General features: G+C 45.8%; 1 protein-coding gene across 8 annotated transcripts in view; it reads right to left on the bottom strand.

The window, feature by feature from the left end:
* Window positions 1-20781, bottom strand: part of plcb4b (phospholipase C, beta 4b) — a 90398-nt gene that overhangs the window by 9163 nt on the left and 60454 nt on the right. For all 8 annotated transcript variants that reach the window (XM_084433312.1, XM_084433314.1, XM_084433311.1 and 5 more), the window contains 13 exons: window positions 18845-18929; window positions 18258-18382; window positions 17525-17576; window positions 15369-15471; window positions 14045-14209; window positions 9220-9424; window positions 7935-8023; window positions 6753-6891; window positions 6020-6057; window positions 5555-5620; window positions 3055-3170; window positions 2856-2931; window positions 360-535 (listed from right to left, as the gene is read on the bottom strand). In XM_084433312.1, the coding sequence (XP_084289438.1) occupies window positions 360-535; window positions 2856-2931; window positions 3055-3170; window positions 5555-5620; window positions 6020-6057; window positions 6753-6891; window positions 7935-8023; window positions 9220-9424; window positions 14045-14209; window positions 15369-15471; window positions 17525-17576; window positions 18258-18382; window positions 18845-18929 (1435 nt within the window). The remainder of the gene's footprint in view (window positions 1-359; window positions 536-2855; window positions 2932-3054; window positions 3171-5554; window positions 5621-6019; window positions 6058-6752; window positions 6892-7934; window positions 8024-9219; window positions 9425-14044; window positions 14210-15368; window positions 15472-17524; window positions 17577-18257; window positions 18383-18844; window positions 18930-20781) is intronic.

Genomic DNA, 20781 nt, shown 5'->3' with positions numbered 1-20781 from the left:
AAGACTGGAGTAATGATGCTGAACATTCAGCTTTGATCACAGGAATAAATTACACTTTACTGTATATTCACATAGACAACAGATGATTTACAGTAGAATAATATTTCACTGTTTTTACTGTATTTTTTAAAACAAATGAATGCAGCTTTGGAGAGCAGAAGACACTCTTTTAAAAACATATATAATCTCACTGATCCCAAACTTTGACGTGTAGTGTGTATATCAGCACAGCACTGGCATCAGCAGGATCTGTGACTGAGGCGTTGAGAAGCGAGTGAGTGTTCAGTGAGTGTTCAGTGAGTGTTCAGTGAGTGTTCAGTGAGTGTTCAGTGAGTGTCCAGTGAGGCTCGTGTCCGCACCGCTCGTGGAGGAGCTTGAGCTGCAGTGTCTGCTGGTCCTGAACGCTGGCCAGAAGCTTCTTCAAGATCTCGCACTGCTGCGTCACATGGCCGTCCTTCATCTCCTGCTCCTCCGTGCTGTGGCCGTTGATCATCTCGGACCACTCTTTAGTGTGCTGGGCCACCATGTCCTTCACCTGAGGACACACACACACTCACACACTGAGACTCACACACGTTTCATGGAGATTTCGTTTGCAGGTCATGTAAAGCTCATGGTTGGATCCAACCCTCATCCTTGCCTCGGGTCATTTTGACCCGGAAGTTTATTGTTTTAAATTGAGTGTTCATTGGAGGGGACTGAGAATTTTCACTCAAATCAGCTGAAACACTGTCAACAGAAAGCACAGTGTGAGAGTGTGTGTGAGTGTGAGAGTGTGTGTGTGTGTGTGAGTGCGTGTGTGTGTGTGAGTGCGTGTGTGTGTGTGAGTGCGTGTGTGTGTGTGAAAGCGCTCAGCATGTGAGTGTGTGTGTGTGTGTGTGTGTGTGTGTGTATGTGTGTGTGTGTGTGTGTGTGTGAAAGCGCTCAGCATGTGAGTGTGTGTGTGTGTGTGTATGTATGTATGTATGTGTGTGTGTGTGTGTGTGTGTGTGTGAAAGCGCTCAGCATGTGAGTGTGTGTGTGTGTGTGTGTGTGTGTATGTATGTATGTATGTGAGTGTGTGTGTGTGTGTGTGTGTGAAAGCGCTCAGCATGTGAGTGTGTGTGTGTGTGTGTGTGTGTGTGTGTGAAAGCGCTCAGCACTCGCTCAGATCAAGAGCGTCTGGTGTTTGTGATGATCTATATTAGTGCTGCACGATTAATCATATCGCAATCGCAATCGTGATGTCAAGCCTACGCGATTATATGACGCAAAATGCTGCGATTTTATATTAAATAAACAAATTAGTGCTGTTAACGCAGCATCTGTTAATTTTTGGCATCCCTTGGCTAGTGTTACATGATCCCGCTCTTATTCATGCAAATGCTTTTAAAGGAGAACTCGGTAACTCTAGCGAACTCTAGTCACTTCTTCGCTGATTTTCCCTTTTGTTGTGGCATGTTTTCCCCACGAGCTCCCCCTACAGCTGTGGGGCGTATATCTCACAACAAGGTCGTAAAAAACTCACTTGCGGCGCCTCCTCCCCCTCTCTACCGCTGCTCATGTGCGTTTGTTTTGATCGGAGCAAGCCAACTGTATCGTGTGGAGCTAGGTCTACCAAGGTGGGTAATCTGGTAATACATCATACATGCGTGTGTGTTTATGTCGAATTGCCGTAAAGCAATTTGTGTTTCGCGCTCGTTCTCATTCTCGTTCTCGCTTCTCACGAGACTTCCAATTTCTATCTTGCCGGGACGGTAGTCCCCAGGTTGCAAGGTTGGTTTTCCGCCTGGGAACGCTGGGGGGAGCGGGGAAAGTCACCAATATCACCAGAACAGGTTGTTTAACCATCCAAATGATTTCTAGACAGTTTTATTACGTTAAAAAAGTTACCAAGTTGTCTTTTAAACCATTCATGCGCGATAAGACAAAAAAGAGCTCGCTGCCTGTGAATGTCCTACTGTGACACACAGGAAGACTCGCGCTAATATCGTGCGTGCGCACAAAACAGCACGCCAGAATACAGCTCTCTTTCCAGCTTGAACAAACAATAACACACAATTATGCCAAAATGTCTTTTTGTCGAGTATCTTCATAACATAAGAGTAGTCTTATGATGAACGTGAAGAGTTGTGACTCGTGAGAGAATGAGGCGCGTGTGAGATCCGCGTGTGACAGCAGCGGCTGCTCTTAAAGGGACAGTACACAGTAGCCACTAATTATATCTGTCTCTAAAGTTAATCAAAGAACAAAGGGAACAGAGAAAAACACTCACTGCTCTTGATTAAAGAACTTTTTTCTTTAGGCAGATTATCACTAATATGTGTGTGCATTTATTTTCCTTGAGAACCAAGCAAGTCGACTCATGAAACCATTTGTTTATTATATCGCAATCGCAATATTGACCTCAATTATCGCAATATGACATTTTCCCCAAATTGTGCAGCCCTAATCTATATGTAGATGTAGAGAGTAGAAGTGAGGGTTTCTGAATGCCAGTTTGCTGTTGTGTGTTTGTGTAGTTCATTATGCTGTGTGTTGAAGTGTGTGTTCTCAGGTTACTGATGCACAAACACAGTTTTATGCACTACTGTAACCTAATTTTCCTTGCATGCACATTAAGGAAATTATATTTTATTTAAGAACAATTGTTTCAAAAGTTAATGCACTTTAAAAAGTGAATGTCATTTCTATACAAGATGTGATGCTTGATTTGGTTTATATTTGTTTATTGCGCTCGCTTGCGCCCTCTTGTGGGCAGAGGAGACGTACAGTACTGCTTTCCTCTAACATTAAGTATTGCCCTTAGAATTCGAATATAATTAGAATTTAGCTTTTCAGCCATTTTGACAGTCTAGTGGGATTTTCTCCAGTACCTTTTCTTTATGGTCTGTTGTGAGCGTCTCGACCTTTATCGCCGTTTCCTTCTTCAACTCGGAGCAGTTGTTTTCTCTGAAACAGAGAAGAGCAAGCGTCACAGTGATATCATCAGCGAGCGCCGGACAGTGACATCATCAGCGAGTGCCGGACAGTGACATCATCAGCGAGTGCCAGACAGTGACTTCATCAGCTCACCCTCTCTTCTTGATGGCCTTCTCCAGCAGCTTCTCCAGCGTCAGCTTCTCCTTGTCATGCTGAGCCACCAGCTTATCCACCTGAGAACAGTGGGACTTCTGCACAGAGTTGTGTTCCTGCAGGAAGAGGAGGAGCTTATCAGAGAGAGGAGGAGGAGGAGTTTATCAGAGAGAGGAGGAGCTTATCAGAGAGAGGAGGAGTTTATCAGAGAGAGGAGGAGGAGTTTATCAGAGAGAGAGGAGGAGGAGCTTATCAGAGAGAGGAGGAGCTTATCAGAGAGAGGAGGAGCTTATCAGAGAGAGGAGGAGGAGTTTATCAGAGAGAGGAGGAGGAGGAGCTTATCAGAGAGAGGAGGAGGAGTTTATCAGAGAGAGAGGAGGAGGAGCTTATCAGAGAGAGGAGGAGGAGCTTATCAGAGAGAGGAAAAGGAGGAGTTTATCAGAGAGAGGAAAAGGAGGAGTTTATCAGAGAGAGGAGGAGGAGGAGTTTATCAGAGCAAGGAGGAGCTTATCAGAGAGAGGAGGAGTTTATCAGAGAGAGGAGGAGGAGTTTATCAGAGAGAGAGGAGGAGGAGCTTATCAGAGAGGAGGAGGAGTTTATCAGAGAGAGAGGAGGAGGAGCTTATCAGAGAGAGGAGGAGGAGCTTATCAGAGAGAGGAAAAGGAGGAGTTTATCAGAGAGAGGAGGAGGGGCTTATCAAAGAGAGGAGGAGGAGCTTTTCAGAGAGAGGAGGAGGAGGAGTTTATCAGAGAGATGAGGAGCTTATCAGAGAGAGGAGGAGGAGTTTATCAGAGAGAGAGGAGGAGGAGCTTATCAGAGAGAGGAGGAGGAGCTTATCAGAGAGAGGAGGAGGCGGAGCTTATCAAAGAGAGGAGGAGGAGCTTATCAGAGAGAGGAGGAGGAGGAGTTTATCAGAGAGAGGAGGAGGAGAAGTTTATCAGAAAGAGGAGGAGCTTATCAGAGAGAGGAGGAGGAGTTTATCAGAGGAGGAGCTTATCAGAGAGGGGAGGAGGAGCTTATCAGAGAGGAGGAGGAGCTTATAAGAGAGAGGAGGAGGAACTTATCAGAGAGAGGAGGAGGAGGAGCTTATCAGAGAGAGGAGGATGAGCTTATCGGAGAGAGGAGGAGGAGGAGCTTATCAAAGAGAGGAAGAGGAGCTTATCAGAGAGAGGAAAAGGAGGGGTTTATCAGAGAGGACGACAGGCTTATCAAAGAGAGGAGGAGCTTATCAGAGAGAGGAGGAGGAGCTTATCAAAGAGAGGAGGAGGAGCTTATCAGAGAGAGGAGGAGAAGTTTATCAGAGAGAGGAGGAGGGGTTTATCAGAGAGAGGAGGAGGAGGAGTTTATCAGAGGAGGAGCTTATCAGAGAGGGGAGGAGGAGCTTATCAGAGAGAGGAGGAGGAGTTTAATAAAAGAGAGGAGGAGGGGCTTATCAAAGAGAGGAGGAGGAGCTTATCAGAGAGAGGAGGAGGAGTTTAATAAAAGAGAGGAGGAGGAGCTTATCAAAGAGAGGAGGAGGAGCTTATCAGAGAGAGGAGGAGGAGCTTATCAGAGAGAGGAGGAGGAGTTTAATAAAAGAGAGGAGGAGGGGCTTATCAAAGAGAGGAGGAGGAGCTTATCAGAGAGAGGAGGAGGAGTTTAATAAAAGAGAGGAGGAGGAGCTTATCAAAGAGAGGAGGAGGAGCTTATCAAAGAGAGGAGGAGGAGCTTATCAGAGAGAGGAGGAGGAGGAGTTTATCAGAGGAGGAGCTGTTTATCAGAGGAGGAGCTTATCAGAGAGGGGAGGAGGAGCTTATCAGAGAGGAGGAGGAGGAGCTTATAAGAGAGAGGAGGAGGAACTTATCAGAGAGAGGAGGAGGAGGAGCTTATCAGAGAGAGGAGGATGAGCTTATCGGAGAGAGGAGGAGGAGCTTATCAGAGAGAAGAGGAGGAAGAGCTTATCAGAGAGAGGAGGAGCTTATCAGAGAGAGGAGGAGGAGCTTATCAAAGAGAGGAGGAGGAGCTTATCAGAGAGAGGAGGAGGAGTTTATCAGAGAGAGGAGGAGAAGTTTATCAGAGAGAGGAGGAGGGGTTTATCAGAGAGAGGAGGAGGAGGAGTTTATCAGAGGAGGAGCTTATCAGAGAGGGGAGGAGGAGCTTATCAGAGAGAGGAGGAGGAGTTTATCAAAGAGAGGAGGAGGAGGAGTTTATCAGAGGAGGAGCTTATCAGAGAGGGGAGGAGGAGCTTATCAGAGAGAGGAGGAGGAGTTTAATAAAAGAGAGGAGGAGGAGCTTATCAAAGAGAGGAGGAGGAGCTTATCAGAGAGAGGAGGAGGAGTTCATCAGAGAGAGGAGGAGTTTATCAGAGAGAGGGGAGGGGCCTATCAGAGAGAGGAGGAGTTAATCAGAGAGAGGAGGAGTTAATCAGAGAGAGGAGGAGTTTATCAGAGAGGAAGAGGAGGAGTTTATCAGAACCGTTCTCTCAGAGAGGAAGTGATGTAATGACGTCTGGAACACGGACCTTAGTGTGTCGTTTCTTTAGCGTGTTCAGCTCCTTCTGCTGCTTCTTCATCAGTTTAATGAAGGTCTAGAAAGAGATTCATGGCATTGAAACGACAGAAACGACTAGAAAACTACAGTGAGAAACAGCAGCATTCCGGCAGAGTAAAGAGGAAAATGGGAAACGAATCAGTGAATTGTTCATGGAACGTTTTTTAAATGTTGCTACTTTTTTCAGAACATTTAAAAGTAACGTTACCATAATGTTTGAAGAATGATACAATGGAATGTTTCTTTAATGATCACATAACCAAGAAAAAAACCAGGACATTTTGAACGTTCAGAGAACATTCAGAAATGAACATTTTAACTTAATGGAAATGTTAGCAAAACTTTCTCAGAACATGTTGTTGTTATCTGGGAAGGTTTCCTACGATGCAGAGCTTCATCAGAATTACCCACAATCCTGTGCAAACGAGCACTTTACCTTCATCTGCTTCAGATCTTCAATGTTCACCTGATTATCTGCAAACAGAAGAACGGAGGTAAAGCAGTCAGACCTTCACAAACACAACTCTACACATACACTCAGTCTTTGGGTTTGTGTTGTTTTAAGGTTTTATCATATTGATTTTTTAACAAACAATTAAAATGTTTTGGTTTAAACATGAAACGTGATGTGATGTGTTTTTGAGTGATTCAGTGGAAAATAACCTTTTGTCTATCAGGATTTGACTGGATGTGTGTGTGTGTGTATGAGAGTGACAGTGTGAGAGTGTGTGTGAGAGTGTGTGTGTGTGTGTGTCTCACCGCGTCTGTTCTCAATGATGTTGTTCTGGGTGGCGTTCACCTCTGACCTGTGTGTGTGTGTGTGTGTGTGAGAGTGTGTGTCTCACCGCGTCTGTTCTCAATGATGTTGTTCTGGGTGGCGTTCACCTCTGACCTGTGTGTGTGTGTGTGTGTGTGTGTGTGTGTGTGTGTGTGTGAGAGAGTGTGTGTGTCTCACCACGTCTGTTCTCAGTGATGTTGTTCTGGGTGGCGTTCACCTCTGAGCTGTGTGTGTGTGTGTGTGTGTGTGTGTGTGTGTGTGTGTGTGTGAGAGAGTGTGTGTGTCTCACCACGTCTGTTCTCAGTGATGTTGTTCTGGGTGGCGTTCACCTCTGAGCTGTGTGTGTGAGTGTGTGTGTGTGTGTGTGTGTGAGAGAGTGTGTGTGTCTCACCGCGTCTGTTCTCAGTGATGTTGTTCTGGGTGGCGTTCACCTCTGAGCTGCTCTGCGGCGTCACGTTGGTCTTCACCTGATTCACTTTCCCCTTCTTATCACTCTTAGAGCTTTCGTTAGGCACATCTGCGATATCACTCTGCAGCGCGACAACAAACACTCGTCAGGACACACACACAGACAGACACACACTTTCTCACTCACTCAATATCTCGCTCTCTCACTCACTCACTCGCTCTCTCACTCGCTCTCTCGCTCACTCGCTCTCTCACTCACTCTCTCACTCACTCACTCACTCGCTCGCTCACTCGCTCACTCACTCTCTCACTCTCTCTCTCACTCTCACTCGCTCTGTCACTCGCTCGCTCACTCTCTCGCTCTCTCACTCACTGTCTCACTCGTTCACTCACTCGCTCTCTCGCTCTCTCACTCGCTCACTCACTCGCTCACTCACTCACTCACTCACTCACTCACTCACTCACTCACTCACTCACTCACTCACTCACTCACTCACTCACTCACTCACTCACTCACTCACTCACTCACTCACTCACTCACTCACTCGCTCGCTCTCTCGCTCTCTCACTCACTCGCTCTCTCTCACTCGCTCTCTCTCACTCGCTCTCTCTCTCACTCGCTCACTCGCCCACGCGCTCTCTCTCTCTCTCTCTCTCTCTCACTCACTCACTCACTCGCTCACTCGCCCACGCTCTCTCTCTCTCTCTCTCTCACTCACTCACTCACTCACTCACTCACTCACTCACTCTCTCTCGCTCACTCTCTCACTCACTCGCTCACTCTCTCTCACTCGCTCTCTCTCTCACTCGCCCACGCTCTCTCTCTCACTCGCCCACGCTCTCTCTCTCTCTCTCTCTCTCTCTCTCTCTCACTCACTCACTCACTCACTCACTCACTCACTCACTCACTCACTCACTCACTCACTCACTCACTCACTCACTCGCTCACTCACTCACTCACTCACTCGCTCACTCACTCACTCGCTCACTCACTCGCTCACTCACTCGCTCACTCACTCGCCCACGCTCTCTCTCTCTCACTCACTCACTCACTCACTCACTCACTCACTCACTCACTCACTCACTCACTCACTCACTCACTCACTCACTCACTCACTCACTCACTCTCACACACTTGAGCAGAGCGACCTGACTCTGAACGCACCGTCTCGATACCGAGAGCTCGCATCTGATCGGCTCGTTTCTCTGCAATGGTGAGGAACTTCTTCGGGTCAGAAAGAGCATCAACGATGGCTGGAAAGCAATCAGAGACGCAAGATTACAGTCATCAAACACAATCAACACAATATGATTACAGTGATACTGTACATGATCAATAACCAGCTCATATTTTCATCTAACTAAAAAAAATGCAAACAACATCATCTAGTCATCCTTAGAGAGGCAAAAACCCATAAATAATTCAAATTAAATATTTAAATCTCCTCAGAATAATGTATGAATTGTTTAAAAATGATATATGGTAAAACTTCACAATAAGATCTCATTAGGTAATTAATGCATTAACTGTATTTAAAGGTGATTCTCTACAGAAAAAACAAATCATTTTGCTGGTTGAAAGTCTCCTCATATTCTTATAGAAATCACTATGTTAAGCAGTCTAAATGTATTATTATAATTATATATTGTCTGAGGAAGGTGTAGGACCATAAAATGTACATCATCCAAGTTTCATAGTTTGATAGCTCAGGTGCATTAAACAATCTTAACATGAATTTTTATTAAAGTCCCCCTGTGGTGAAAATCAAGCTTTTAATGTTGTTTATGTGTCTATGTGGTGTTTTTAATCTGCTTTAAGACAAACCATGTGTAAATTCATAAGTCGACACCATTGCTGAGTATTTCCTCCTTAAAACTGCAGTGAACCAAACACAGTCTCAAACACACGAATCTTGAAACACGAAATTGAAATCGCTGGTGTTTCTGACGTCACAAACTACCTTGTAACCAATCAGATCAACGTGTGAACGTCAACCAGTGGATCTCTGAGCTGAGTGAGTGAGTGGAGGCGGGGCTCATTTGCATATTCATAGAACCACGCATACTAAATGAGGCAAGGGTGTCGAGTTACATTCAAGATATTTTAAGGCACGAATAATTTTTTTCAAGGAAAATTCAAGGAAAAGGTTTAAATATGTATTTTTGGTGACCAAAAATGAGTTTTAAGGGATTACAATTATTGACTACAGGGGGACTTACATGTTAAAATCAAGATTAAATAAGATAAATAATGCTTTTGAAGTATTTTTTATTGTTAGTGTAATGTAAACAATGTAAACAATACTAATGTAAACATATGTAACCGTACTGTAAAGTGTTTCCACATCATTTAAACAACACAAATGAGTCTCTGGAGGAGCAGTGGCGAGCTTCGGCCCCCTGTGATGTCACTTCCTGTGAGTGTCAGAGCGTGACCTGCATGAACTCACCACCGAAGCCGTCGGGCACGTATGTCTTGAGGACGATGTTGCAGAAGACGGTGGGCAGCGACAGAGGCTTGTTGCCCTCGTTGCGCAGTGAGATGTGCCTGTACCCCGCCTGGAGCCCGTCCAGGGGCAGGATCCGCTGGCCAATCAGCTTGTTGTTATCGTCGTATACGGCGATCCGCAGAACCGCCAAATCCGGCAAGATCACCTGATCACAGAGAGTTCAGATGTTCTGATCACAGGTGAGAGAGAGTTCAGACGCTCAACAGGCGATCTGAGCACACATTCATCAGGAATTAATGAAGCAGCAGGTCAATCACAGAGGCATGATGGGATACGACACACGACACTCATATCTGCATTGCTGTTCTTACCCCCCCTCCCCCACAGCACTATACAGGACCTTAGGGAAACCCCCACTGGATGTGTGTGTGTGTGTGTGTGTGTGTGTGTGTGAGAGTGAGTGTGAGAGTGTGTGTGAGAGTGAGTGTGTGTGTGTGTGTGAGTGAGTGTGTGTGAGAGTTTGTGAGTGTGAGAGTTCCCTCGTTCCACCTTGGCTCCTCCCACCCTCGGCTCCACCACACACCCTCGCCCTGTCGACTCCACCGGGTTCCCTCGTCCCTCCGGCTCCCCCTTGGTCAGTCGTCACTCCACCTCTAACACGGACATGCAGATCTTCCGCTACGCGCTGTTCCTACACCCCTACGGCTCCAGCTCACTCCTCCTTCTCTTTGGCTACGCCTCAGTCCTCCATCAAGTCAAGTCAAGTCATCCTCATTTATATAGCGCTTTTAACAATGTAGATTGTTTCAAGATCACACCGCCATTACCTCAGTCCTCGGCAGTCTGGCTCCTCCTCACACCGTGTCCTAACCAGACGCGACACGTGATAAAAGGTATCTTTTCCATGTTAATCAGAGTTTTTGTCCTAACCAGCATGTGGCGACACACGATGATTCTATTTTAGAAACGGTTTCTATCTCTGCGATGTCGCTCCTAAAACAACAACAGAAAGTATGATAATCTGAGGTACTGTTTATGTGCTTTATGTAATATTAAAAGCATCTGTGTGAGTTTGAATATCATTTTGTGTGTCTTTTATAGCCGTACTGAAAGCAACAACTCACCTCAGATCTTCAAAATAAATAAAAGTGAACAAGAACGTTCAAACTGTCAACTCATTGTTAACAGACAAGTGTATTTTATGTCAATTACTCAGTATGTATTTTTAATAATGCTAAAATGGTGTAATATTCATTAATTTGATTATGTACTTATCCATTTTTTTGCGAGCTTGCCAAGAGAGCCCGCCCACGTCTTCTGATTGGCTGTGATTTTTATTGCGTCCCATTGTCACGTCTGGTGTGGACAGACAAATTATTTGTCGCTGGAATGTTATCGCATAGCGTCTGGTTAGGACACGGTGTCAGACGATCGTCGCCTACGCATCGCCCAGGACTCCTGTGCCAGTGATGTCGCTCTTCTCCATCGGTCGTCCCCTACGCCACCTCGACTCCTCCATTCCTCCCTCCCTCAACTCGACTCCTCCCTCCCTCAACTCCTCCCTCTTGACTCCTCCATTCCTCGACTCCTCCCTCCCTCAATTCCTCCCCCTTGACTCCTACCTCAACTCGACGCCTCACTCCCCCGAATCCTCCCTCAACTCAACTGTCAGCACGGTGTCAGACGATCGTCGCCTACGCATCGCCCAGGACTCCTGTCCCAGTGATGTCGCTCTTCTCCATCGGTCGTCCCCTACGCCACCTTGACTCCTCCATTCCTCCCTCCCTCAACTTGACTCCTCCCTCCCTCAACTCCTCCCCCTTGACTCCTCCATTCCTCGACTCCTCCCTCCCTCAACTCCTCCCCCTTGAATCCTCCCTCAACTCGACGCCTCACTCCCCTGAATCCTCCCTCAACTCAACTGTCAGCACGGTGTCAGGCGATTGTCGCCTACGCATCGCCCAGGACTCTTGTGCCAGTGATGTCGCTCTTCTCCATCGGTCGTCCCCTACGCCAACTCGACTCCTCCATTCCTCCCTCCCTCAACTCGACTCCTCCCTCCCTCAACTCCTCCCCCTTGACTCCTCCATTCCTCGACTCCTCCCTCCCTCAACTCCTCCCCCTTGAATCCTCCCTCAACTCGACGCCTCACTCCCCTGAATCCTCCCTCAACTCAACTGTCAGCACGGTGTCAGGCGATTGTCGCCTACGCATCGCCCAGGACTCTTGTGCCAGTGATGTCGCTCTTCTCCATCGGTCGTCCCCTACGCCAACTCGACTCCTCCATTCCTCCCTCCCTCAACTCGACTCCTCCCTCCCTCAACTCCTCCCCCTTGACTCCTCCATTCCTCGACTCCTCCCTCCCTCAACTCCTCCCCCTTGAATCCTCCCTCAACTCGACGCCTCACTCCCCTGAATCCTTCCTCAACTCAACTGTCAGCACGGTGTCAGGCGATTGTCGCCTACGCATCGCCCAGGACTCTTGTGCCAGTGATGTCGCTCTTCTCCATCGGTCGTCCCCTACGCCACCTTGACTCCTCCCTCAACTCGACTCCTCCCTCCCTCGACTCCTCCATTCCTCCCTCCCTCAACTCGACTCCTCCCTCCCTCAACTCCTCCCCCTTGGCTCCTCCCTCCCTCAACTCGACTCCTCCCTCCCTCAACTTCTCCCCCTTGACTCCTCCCTCAACTCGACGCCTCACTCCCCCGAATCTTCCCTCAACTCAACTGTCAGCACGGTGTCAGACGATCGTCGCCTATGCATCGCCCAGGACTTTTGTGCCAGTGATGTCGCTCTTCTCCATCGGTCGTCCCCTACGCCACCTCGACTCCTCCCTCAATTCGACTCGACTCCTCCCTCCTTCCCTCGACTCCTCCCTCCCTCCCTCAACTCCTCCCTCCCTCGACTCCTCCCTCCCTCCCTCAACACCTCCCCCTCTCAACACCTCCCCTTGACTCCTCCCTCCCTCAACTCGACTCCTCCCTTCCTTGACTCCTCCCTCCCTCAACTCGACTCCTCCCTCCCTCATCATCTCCTGTCTTCCCTGTGTCTTCACCTCCGCCTCCTCCATCCCTCCCTCACCTCTGTGTTCTGTCACAGTTATCTGGACTTATTCATCTTTAGTTTCACTTTCATGAACTTTCAGTCTGTTTTCATTCATCACATCATGTGTTCCTTTATTTGATTTTTCCCGCCCCTCTTCAGTTGTCATGGTCACTCATCTGATCATCACATCTGTTCGTCATCTCCTCATTATCACTGTGTATTTAAGTTCCTCACCTTCACTCTGTTTGCATGTTACACACGCTGTTACTTTCTCTTCGTCGTTGTGGATTACCTGAGTGCTTTCATTAAAGAACAATTTTGTTTATAGAACCCTTTTGGAACTCTCCTCTGTCGTCATCTTCATCCATGTGAGAGTGTGTGTGCGAGAGCGAGAGGGTGTGTTAGTGTATCTGTGTGAGAGTGAGAGTGTGTGTGTGAGAGTGAGTGTGTGTGGCACTGCGGCAGTGCTGATTTATGGTCTGTGTCTGTGGTGTCAGTGTCATGGCCGAGAGACTCCAACAACATCCTGCAGCATCAGCACAACGACTGCTCATTACCTGTGTGTGTGTGCGCGTGCGTGTGTGCATGTGAGAGAGAGAGAGAGAGAGAGAGAGTGTGAGTATGTGTGTGTGTGAGAGAGAGAGAGTGTGTGTGTGTGTGAGTGTGTGTGTGTGTGAGTGTGTGTGTGTGTGTGTGTGTGTGTGTGTGTGTGTGTGAGAGAGTATGTGTTTGTGAGAGAGAGAGAGAGAGAGAGAGAGAGAGAGAGAGAGAGTGTGTGTGAGTGTGTGTGTGTGTGTGTGTGTGTGAGTGAGTGAGTGAGTGAGTGAGTGAGTGAGTGAGTGAGTGAGTGAGTGAGTGAGTGAGTGAGAGAGAGAGACAGAGAGTGAGAGAGTGAGAGAGAGTGTACTTGTTTTCATGACAACTGAGGACATTTTTATGATAACACACCTGCAAATGAGGACACTTGGGAAAATACGTGATTTATGAGGACATTTTGGGGGTCCTCATTTTTCAAATGGCTTTAAAAACATACTAAGCAGTGTTTTTTTAAAAATGTAAAATTGCAGAATGTTTCCTGTGATGGGCAGGTTTAGGGATAGGGGCAGTGTAAGGGGATAGAATATACAGTTTGTACAGTATAAAAACCATTACGCCTATGGAATGTCCTCACAAATCACATAAACATGGCTGTATGTGTGTGTGTGTGTGTGTGTGTGTGGCGGGTTCATGGGTAATTTTACTCAAACTGTCTTTTCATCAACAAAAACAAAAACTGTGTCTTCCAGCAAACGCTTCTCGGATGATCCGGAGAACATTCTGCTCAAACTCTCATCAAACCATCGAACGATCACATGCATCAATGAATCTGATGGCAGGACACTGCACAGGAAGTAAGCTCATATATTCACATGACACTTCCTGTGTATCAATGTCTCCATACACATGATCAGCTTGACAGCGCCACCTACTGGCCAAAGTCTCACAAACAGACAAAAATAATTTCAATCTTAGATTAATGTTGCCCAAGTTCATGTTTTTCTGGCACCTTGTAGAAACTGAAGAATAATTTTCAAGCATTACATTGAACTGAATCATGTGCAGTTTTGTTCAATATTCACAGTTGTGTTGATTCAATGAATCACTGTCAAAAAGAATCAACCCCTTTAACTAAAAAGAGTCATTGTCCAAACGAACAAATGAAATAAAAACTAAGAATGAACTAAAACCAAACTGATATTGAGAATCTTCTGAACTAGAATCATGAGAAGGATGCGGGACCTTTCTGAAGACAAACGGCTCCTCGTTGTAGTACGGGTTCAGGCCGTTGTTCATCACCATGCGTGTGCGGAACTCTTTCCGGATGGTGTCGGTGGGAAGGCCGTACATGTCCACCTCCACATATGTGCCGATCTTCTTATCCGATAAGAACTGACCCGAGAACACCTGAGGAACCACACGGATATGAAAACGTCAGTAACACTGGAGTTCAGATCTGAGAGACACGATACAGTGAGAGTTGGAAGGACTCATAATTAAATAGTCAAATGAAATGATTCAGAGCCATGATCTCTACCTTCTCTCAGACACAAATACACACACTGTTACTACTGTACCTTTAAAAAAATCTATATGTAAATGAGCGAGAGTGTGTGTGTGTGTTACAGTGTGTGTGTGAGTGAGTGAGTGTGTAAATATGTGTGAGTGTGTGTATGAGTATGTGTGAATATGTGTGTGTGAGTAGGTGTGAGTGTATGTGAGTGTGTGAGTATGTGTATGTGTAAGTGTATGTGAATATGTGTTGGTGTGTGCATGTGTGAGTATTAGTGAGTCCGTGTGTGTGTAAGTGTGTGTGAGTATGTGTGTGAGTATGTGAGTGTGTGTGAGTGTATGTGTGTGAGCGTATGTGAGTGTGTGTGAGAGTATGTGAGTATGTGTGAGTGTGTGAGTGTATGTGTGTGAGTGTGTGAGTATGTGAGTATGTGTGTGAGTATGTATGAGTGTGAGTGTGTGTGTGTGTGTGTGTGTGTGTGTGTGTGTGTGTGTGTGTGTGAAAATGTGTGTGTGAGTGTGTGTGTGTGTGTGTGTGTGTGTGTGTGTGTGTGTGTGAGAGAGAGTATGTGTGAGAGTATGTGTGAGTTTGTGTGAGTATTTGTGAGTGTGTGTGAGTATGTGAGAGTGAGTGTGAGTATGTGTAAGAGTGTGTGAGTATGTGTGAGTGTGTGTGAGTGAGAGAGAGAGTATGTGTGAGTATGTATGTGTAAGTGTGTGTGAGTATGTGTAAGTGTGTGTGAGTTCGTGTGAGTGAGTATGAGTAGGTGTAAGTGTGTGTGAGTACGTGTGAGTGAGTGTGTGAGTATGTGTGAGTATGTATAAGTGTGTGTGAGTATGTGTAAGAGTGTGTGAGTGTGTGTGAGTGAGAGAGTATGTGTGAGTATGTATATGTAAGTGTGTGTGAGTATGTGTAAGTGTGTGTGAGTACGTGTGAGTGAGTATGAGTAGGTGTAAGTGTGTGTGAGTACGTGTGAGTGAGTGTGTGAGTATGTGTGAGTATGTGTAAGTGTGTGTGAGTATGTATGAGTGTGTGTGTGAGTGTGTGAGTCACCTGTACGCTGCAGGTAGCTGCTATCACTCCATCCACTGGTGTCTCAGAGAACGGGTCGAACATGCGGTCGCCGCGGCGCATGAAGTCTGGCTTCAGCAGGTACCTGGAGGAGAGAGAGAGAGAGAGAGAGAGAGAGAGAGAGAGAGAGAGAGAGAGAGAGAGAGAGAGAGAGAAAGAGTGTGTTAGGGTCGCATCAGTGGCTACGTTTATATATGAGCTGATTTGATCTGATCTACAGTGCTAAGAATGATGATCCTCCTCACTGCCTACGTTTACATGCAACCGAATAATCCGTTAGTAATGGGACTGACGGCTCAATCGCACTGAAAAGCCTTCATGTAAAACGCCTTAAACGATCCGACTGAGCTCGATCCCAATGAGATTTCGATCGGATTGAAAGGGGTGGTTTCAATCCGTAGAAATGACGTAGAAATAGCGTAATGACGTTGGAATAGCGTAATGACATTGAAATAGCGTAATGACATTGAAATAGCGTAATGACATTGAAATAGCGTAATGACGTTGGAATAGCGTAATGATGTTGAAATAACGTAATGTAGAAATAGTGTAATGACGTTGAAATAGCGTAATGACGTTGAAATAGCGCAATGATGTAGAAATAGCGTAATGGCGTTGGAATAGCGTAATGACATTGAAATAGCGTAATGACATTGAAATAGCGTAATGACATTGAAATAGCGTAATGACATTGAAATAGCGTAATGACATTGAAAAAGCGTAATGACGTTGAAATAACGTAATGTAGAAATAGCGTAATGACGCAAAAATAGCGCAATGACGTAGAAATAGCGTAATGACGCAAAAATAGCGTAATGGCGTTGGAATAGCGTAATGACGTAGAAATAGCGTAATGACGTTGAAATAGCGTAATGACGTAGAAATAGTGTAATGACGTAGAAATAGCGTAATGACGTTGGAATAGCGTAATGGCGTTGGAATAGCGTAATGACATTGAAATAGCGTAATGACATTGAAATAGCGTAATGACGTAGAAATAGCGTAATGACGTTGGAATAGCGTAATGGCGTTGGAATAGCGTAATGACATTGAAATAGCGTAATGACGCAGAAATAGCGTAATGACGTAGAAATAGCGTAATGAAATAGAAATAGCGTAATGAAGTAGAAATAGCGTAATGACGTAGAAATAGCGTAATGACGCAGAAATAGCGTAATGACGTTGAAATAGCGTAATGACGTAGAAATAGTGTAATGACGTTGAAATAGTGTAATGAAGTTGAAATAGCGTAACGACGTAGAAATAGCGTAATGACGTGTGATGCGCTGAACGAGCTGTTCTCCTGATGAATAAAGTGTGGTATAAACGAGTGTCTTGTCCTCCTATAATCCTCCTCTTCTGCGTGTGTGAAGTGGAGCAGGACGACGGCCCTCCAGTGCTGCTTCAGACTCTCATCCACACACGACTGGCTTTGGCCATTTTTACTGTGTGATCAATATAAGCAGCGGCACAACGGCTCATATGATCATTATCTCCTAATTATGACCAGAAATGGATCAATATTAAGTCTGCAGTTTAAAACAAATAAAGAACTGTAGGAGAATAGTTATAATGCGCAAACAGCAAGAAACTCTGTATATTTGTGTGCGCTTGTCAAAAAATATATTCTGATTTGAAGCTTGTGACATATAAACACACATCAGCTCGATCACATGTTTAGCGTTCATGTAAACACTATATTCAGATTCATCAATAGGAATGAACTCAGTCCGACTGAAACAGAAGCTGTGCATGTAAACGCAGTGACTGACAGGAGAGAGAGTCTTTCTGACTCCTTCACTCAGAGCTGCGCCTCTAGGCCAGATATTAATTATTTTTTGATTAATTGCTCAAAAGAAGATTAATGATCCGAGCTCTTTCCATTACACAATCTCTCTCTCTCACACACACACACACACACACACACTGGTACTAACGGGACATTAAGGCGCTGTGATGCTGACACTCATAATCCCACACGAGTGTTCGGCCTCAGGCTGGATTTCTCCATGAGGATCTCTGCGCGAGGGCCGATATTAGCGAGCGCTCATTTGCGCTAATGTTGCTAACGCCGCCGGCTGCAGCTAATGCGATGTGACAGTTTAATTGATGATCTGCAGCGGGAAACACACACTCACCCGCATGCGCCGTTGTACTCGAACTTGCCCTGGTTCAGCTGCATGCCCAGATCTGCAGCACAGGAGAAATGCGTCACAAACATGCATGTGTGTGTGTGTGTGTGTGTGTGTGTGTTTGTGCTGCATTACAGAGGGAAACACTGCGTTTCTTAGACCTGATATTTTTATTTTGATCTTGTTATTAATTAAAGTCACCATGAAATCAAAATGGAATATTCCTGTATTTATTATAAATGATCATTATTGTGTCTTGAATCAGAATAAGTTCCTCTTCAGCATCTCATCTCTTCTCTTCTCTGGTGATTGGTTGAGCTAAACTGGTATTATCTAATTGTGTAGTTAAATTTACCAGCTGACAGATATTCAACATAATTCATGTGTGAGACAGTCTAACAGAAGGACGGACAAAAGCTCATATTTTATCACCATTTTCTAAACTATAGCGAATAAACTGATAATGTGAGAAATGTTGAAAGTGTCTGAATAAATTTTGGTTTGACTGTATAAGCAAATTATAAAAGCACTATAATTCAATATAAATTAAAGATGTTCAGTAACGCTGAGAATTATGACCAGTCGCTGATGTAAAAAACATGAGTTTATCTGTGCTAAACCTGTGATGATGCGAGTGATTCCCAGGGTGAACCTGACGTGATGCTGAGCTTTAAAACACACAGTCTAGCTGGATATTATATTTAATGTGAGTTTATGTCCATCAGAAGATGTGGTGTACCGGGAGTCTGGTAGTTGAGAGACACCATCTGGCATCCGGCGTTCCAGAAGATCTGAGGCATGTAATTGCTGGAGTCCACGCGTCCTCCTTTAGGATAGATGCGGCTCATCTGACGCTTGTTGTAGCTGCGCGTCTGCGCTCAGGAAACACACACACACACACACACACACACACACACACACACACACACACACACACACACACACACACACACACACACACTGGGGTATTTTTAACCGGGACAGCAGGAGAAGCTTCCCCGAGGAGACACGAGGATCACGGCAGAACGAGCTTCTTTAAAACAGTTCAAACGTGCGTTTAGCCCGACGGGACGGACCTCAGGGGAAACACACACACACACACACACACACACACACACACACACACACACACGCAAACACACACACGCTCACACACACACACACACACGCACACGTACACGCACACGTACACGCATGCGCACACACACACACGCACACACACTCATCTACAGGAAATCGGATGATCCACTCATTATTAGAAGATATTAGTTATCAAGACACACACACACACACACACTCTCACACTCACACTGTGTTAAAGGATACTTCACAAACTCGATGGCGTTGGTCTTCAGGTACCCCAGACCCACAGACTCGTTGAAGGACGACATGTTGTGATGAATGTTTCTCTCTGAGTGAAGCACAAACACACAGGCATTAAAACATGATCACAGATCACGAGTTCCTGTCGAATATATGTGCGCCATACAGTCACACACACACACACACACACACACACACACACACACACACACACATCTGGTTCACTATCTTTGTGGGGACTCTCCATAGACTTAATGGTTTTTATACTGTACAAACTGTATATTCTATCTCCTTACACTAACCCTACCCCTAAACCTACCCATCACACACACACACACACACACACACACACACACACACACACACGCACACGATAAACTGTGTCTTAAATGTGTTAATCTGAGTTCTGACCAGCACACCTGTGTTTCCTACAGTGGATCACAGCGCTTGCAACACCAACATCACGGGTTCGATTCCCAGAGAGAGCAAGAAAGACTCTAATGTAAAGCAGCCGAACGCATTCCTGTGAGCCACAGTGAGGGATTCTGGGACGGTTTCTTCACGTGGCGTCTGACAGATCATCATTTGTGTTCGTATTATCTTAAAGAGTTTAAGTTGACTTTGTGTAACTTTAATAGCCATAATGATAATTTACCTCAGATCTTAAACGTAAATGAAACGGGAACGTCCAAACTGTGAAGAAACACGAGTTTATGATAAAGTTACTGAGTAAGTGTTTTTAAAAGTGTTTCATTTTTATTAGTTTGCGTAAATGATGATCGACATGCAAAACTGTCAATATTATTCTTATTTGTATCATTAGAAGCACAAGATATAATTGCTGCCAAACGTGATGATTATGTCTGTTTAACTGAATACCTGACGACAATAACCACATAACAAGTACTGTATTAATATTACAGCTGTTTATTACACGGCTCTGTGGAATGCTTGATTCTGATTGGTCGATCGCTCCATCCGGTATATTATTCCCAGATAACAACAGAACACAGAAACACCGGCTCATCCGGGTCACTGAAGTCCGCAGCGCTACACACTCGCTACACACTCGCTACACACACTCGCTGCTATACACTCGCTACACACACTCGCTACACACTCGCTGCTATACACTCGCTACACACTCGCTGCTATACACTCGCTACACACACTCGCTGCTATACACTCGCTACACACACTTGCTACACACTCGCTACACACACTCGCTGCTATACACTCGCTACACACTCGCTGCTATACACTCGCTACACACTCGCTGCTACACACTCGCTGCTATACACTCGCTACTATACACTCGCTACACACTCGCTGCTACACACTCGCTGCTACACACTCGCTGCTATACACTCGCTACAATACACTCGCTGCTACACACTCGCTGCTACACACTCGCTGCTACACACTCGCTGCTACACACTCGCTACACACTCGCTGCTATACACTCGCTGCTACACACTCGCTGCTATACACTCGCTACAATACACTCGCTGCTACACACTCGCTACAATACACTCGCTGCTACACACTCGCTACACACTCGCTGCTATACACTCGCTACAATACACTCGCTGCTACACACTCGCTGCTACACACTCGCTGCTATACACTCGCTGCTACACACTCGCTGCTACACACTCGCTGCTATACACTCGCTGCTATACACTCGCTGCAATACACTCGCTACACACACTCGCTACACACTCGCTGCTATACACTTGCTACTATACACTCGCTGCTATACACTCGCTGCTACACACTCGCTGCTATACACTCGCTGCTATACACTCGCTACAATACACTCGCTGCTACACACTCGCTACAATACACTCGCTGCTACACACTCGCTGCTATACACTCGCTACAATACACTCGCTGCTACACACTCGCTGCTACACACTCGCTGCTATACACTCGCTGCT

Source organism: Rutilus rutilus (assembly GCF_951802725.1).
Source record: "Rutilus rutilus genome assembly, chromosome: 15".
In the NCBI taxonomy this organism is placed as follows: domain Eukaryota; kingdom Metazoa; phylum Chordata; class Actinopteri; order Cypriniformes; family Leuciscidae; genus Rutilus; species Rutilus rutilus.
Note: the sequence above shows the minus strand (reverse complement) of the source record. Positions and strands in the feature narration are given on the sequence as shown.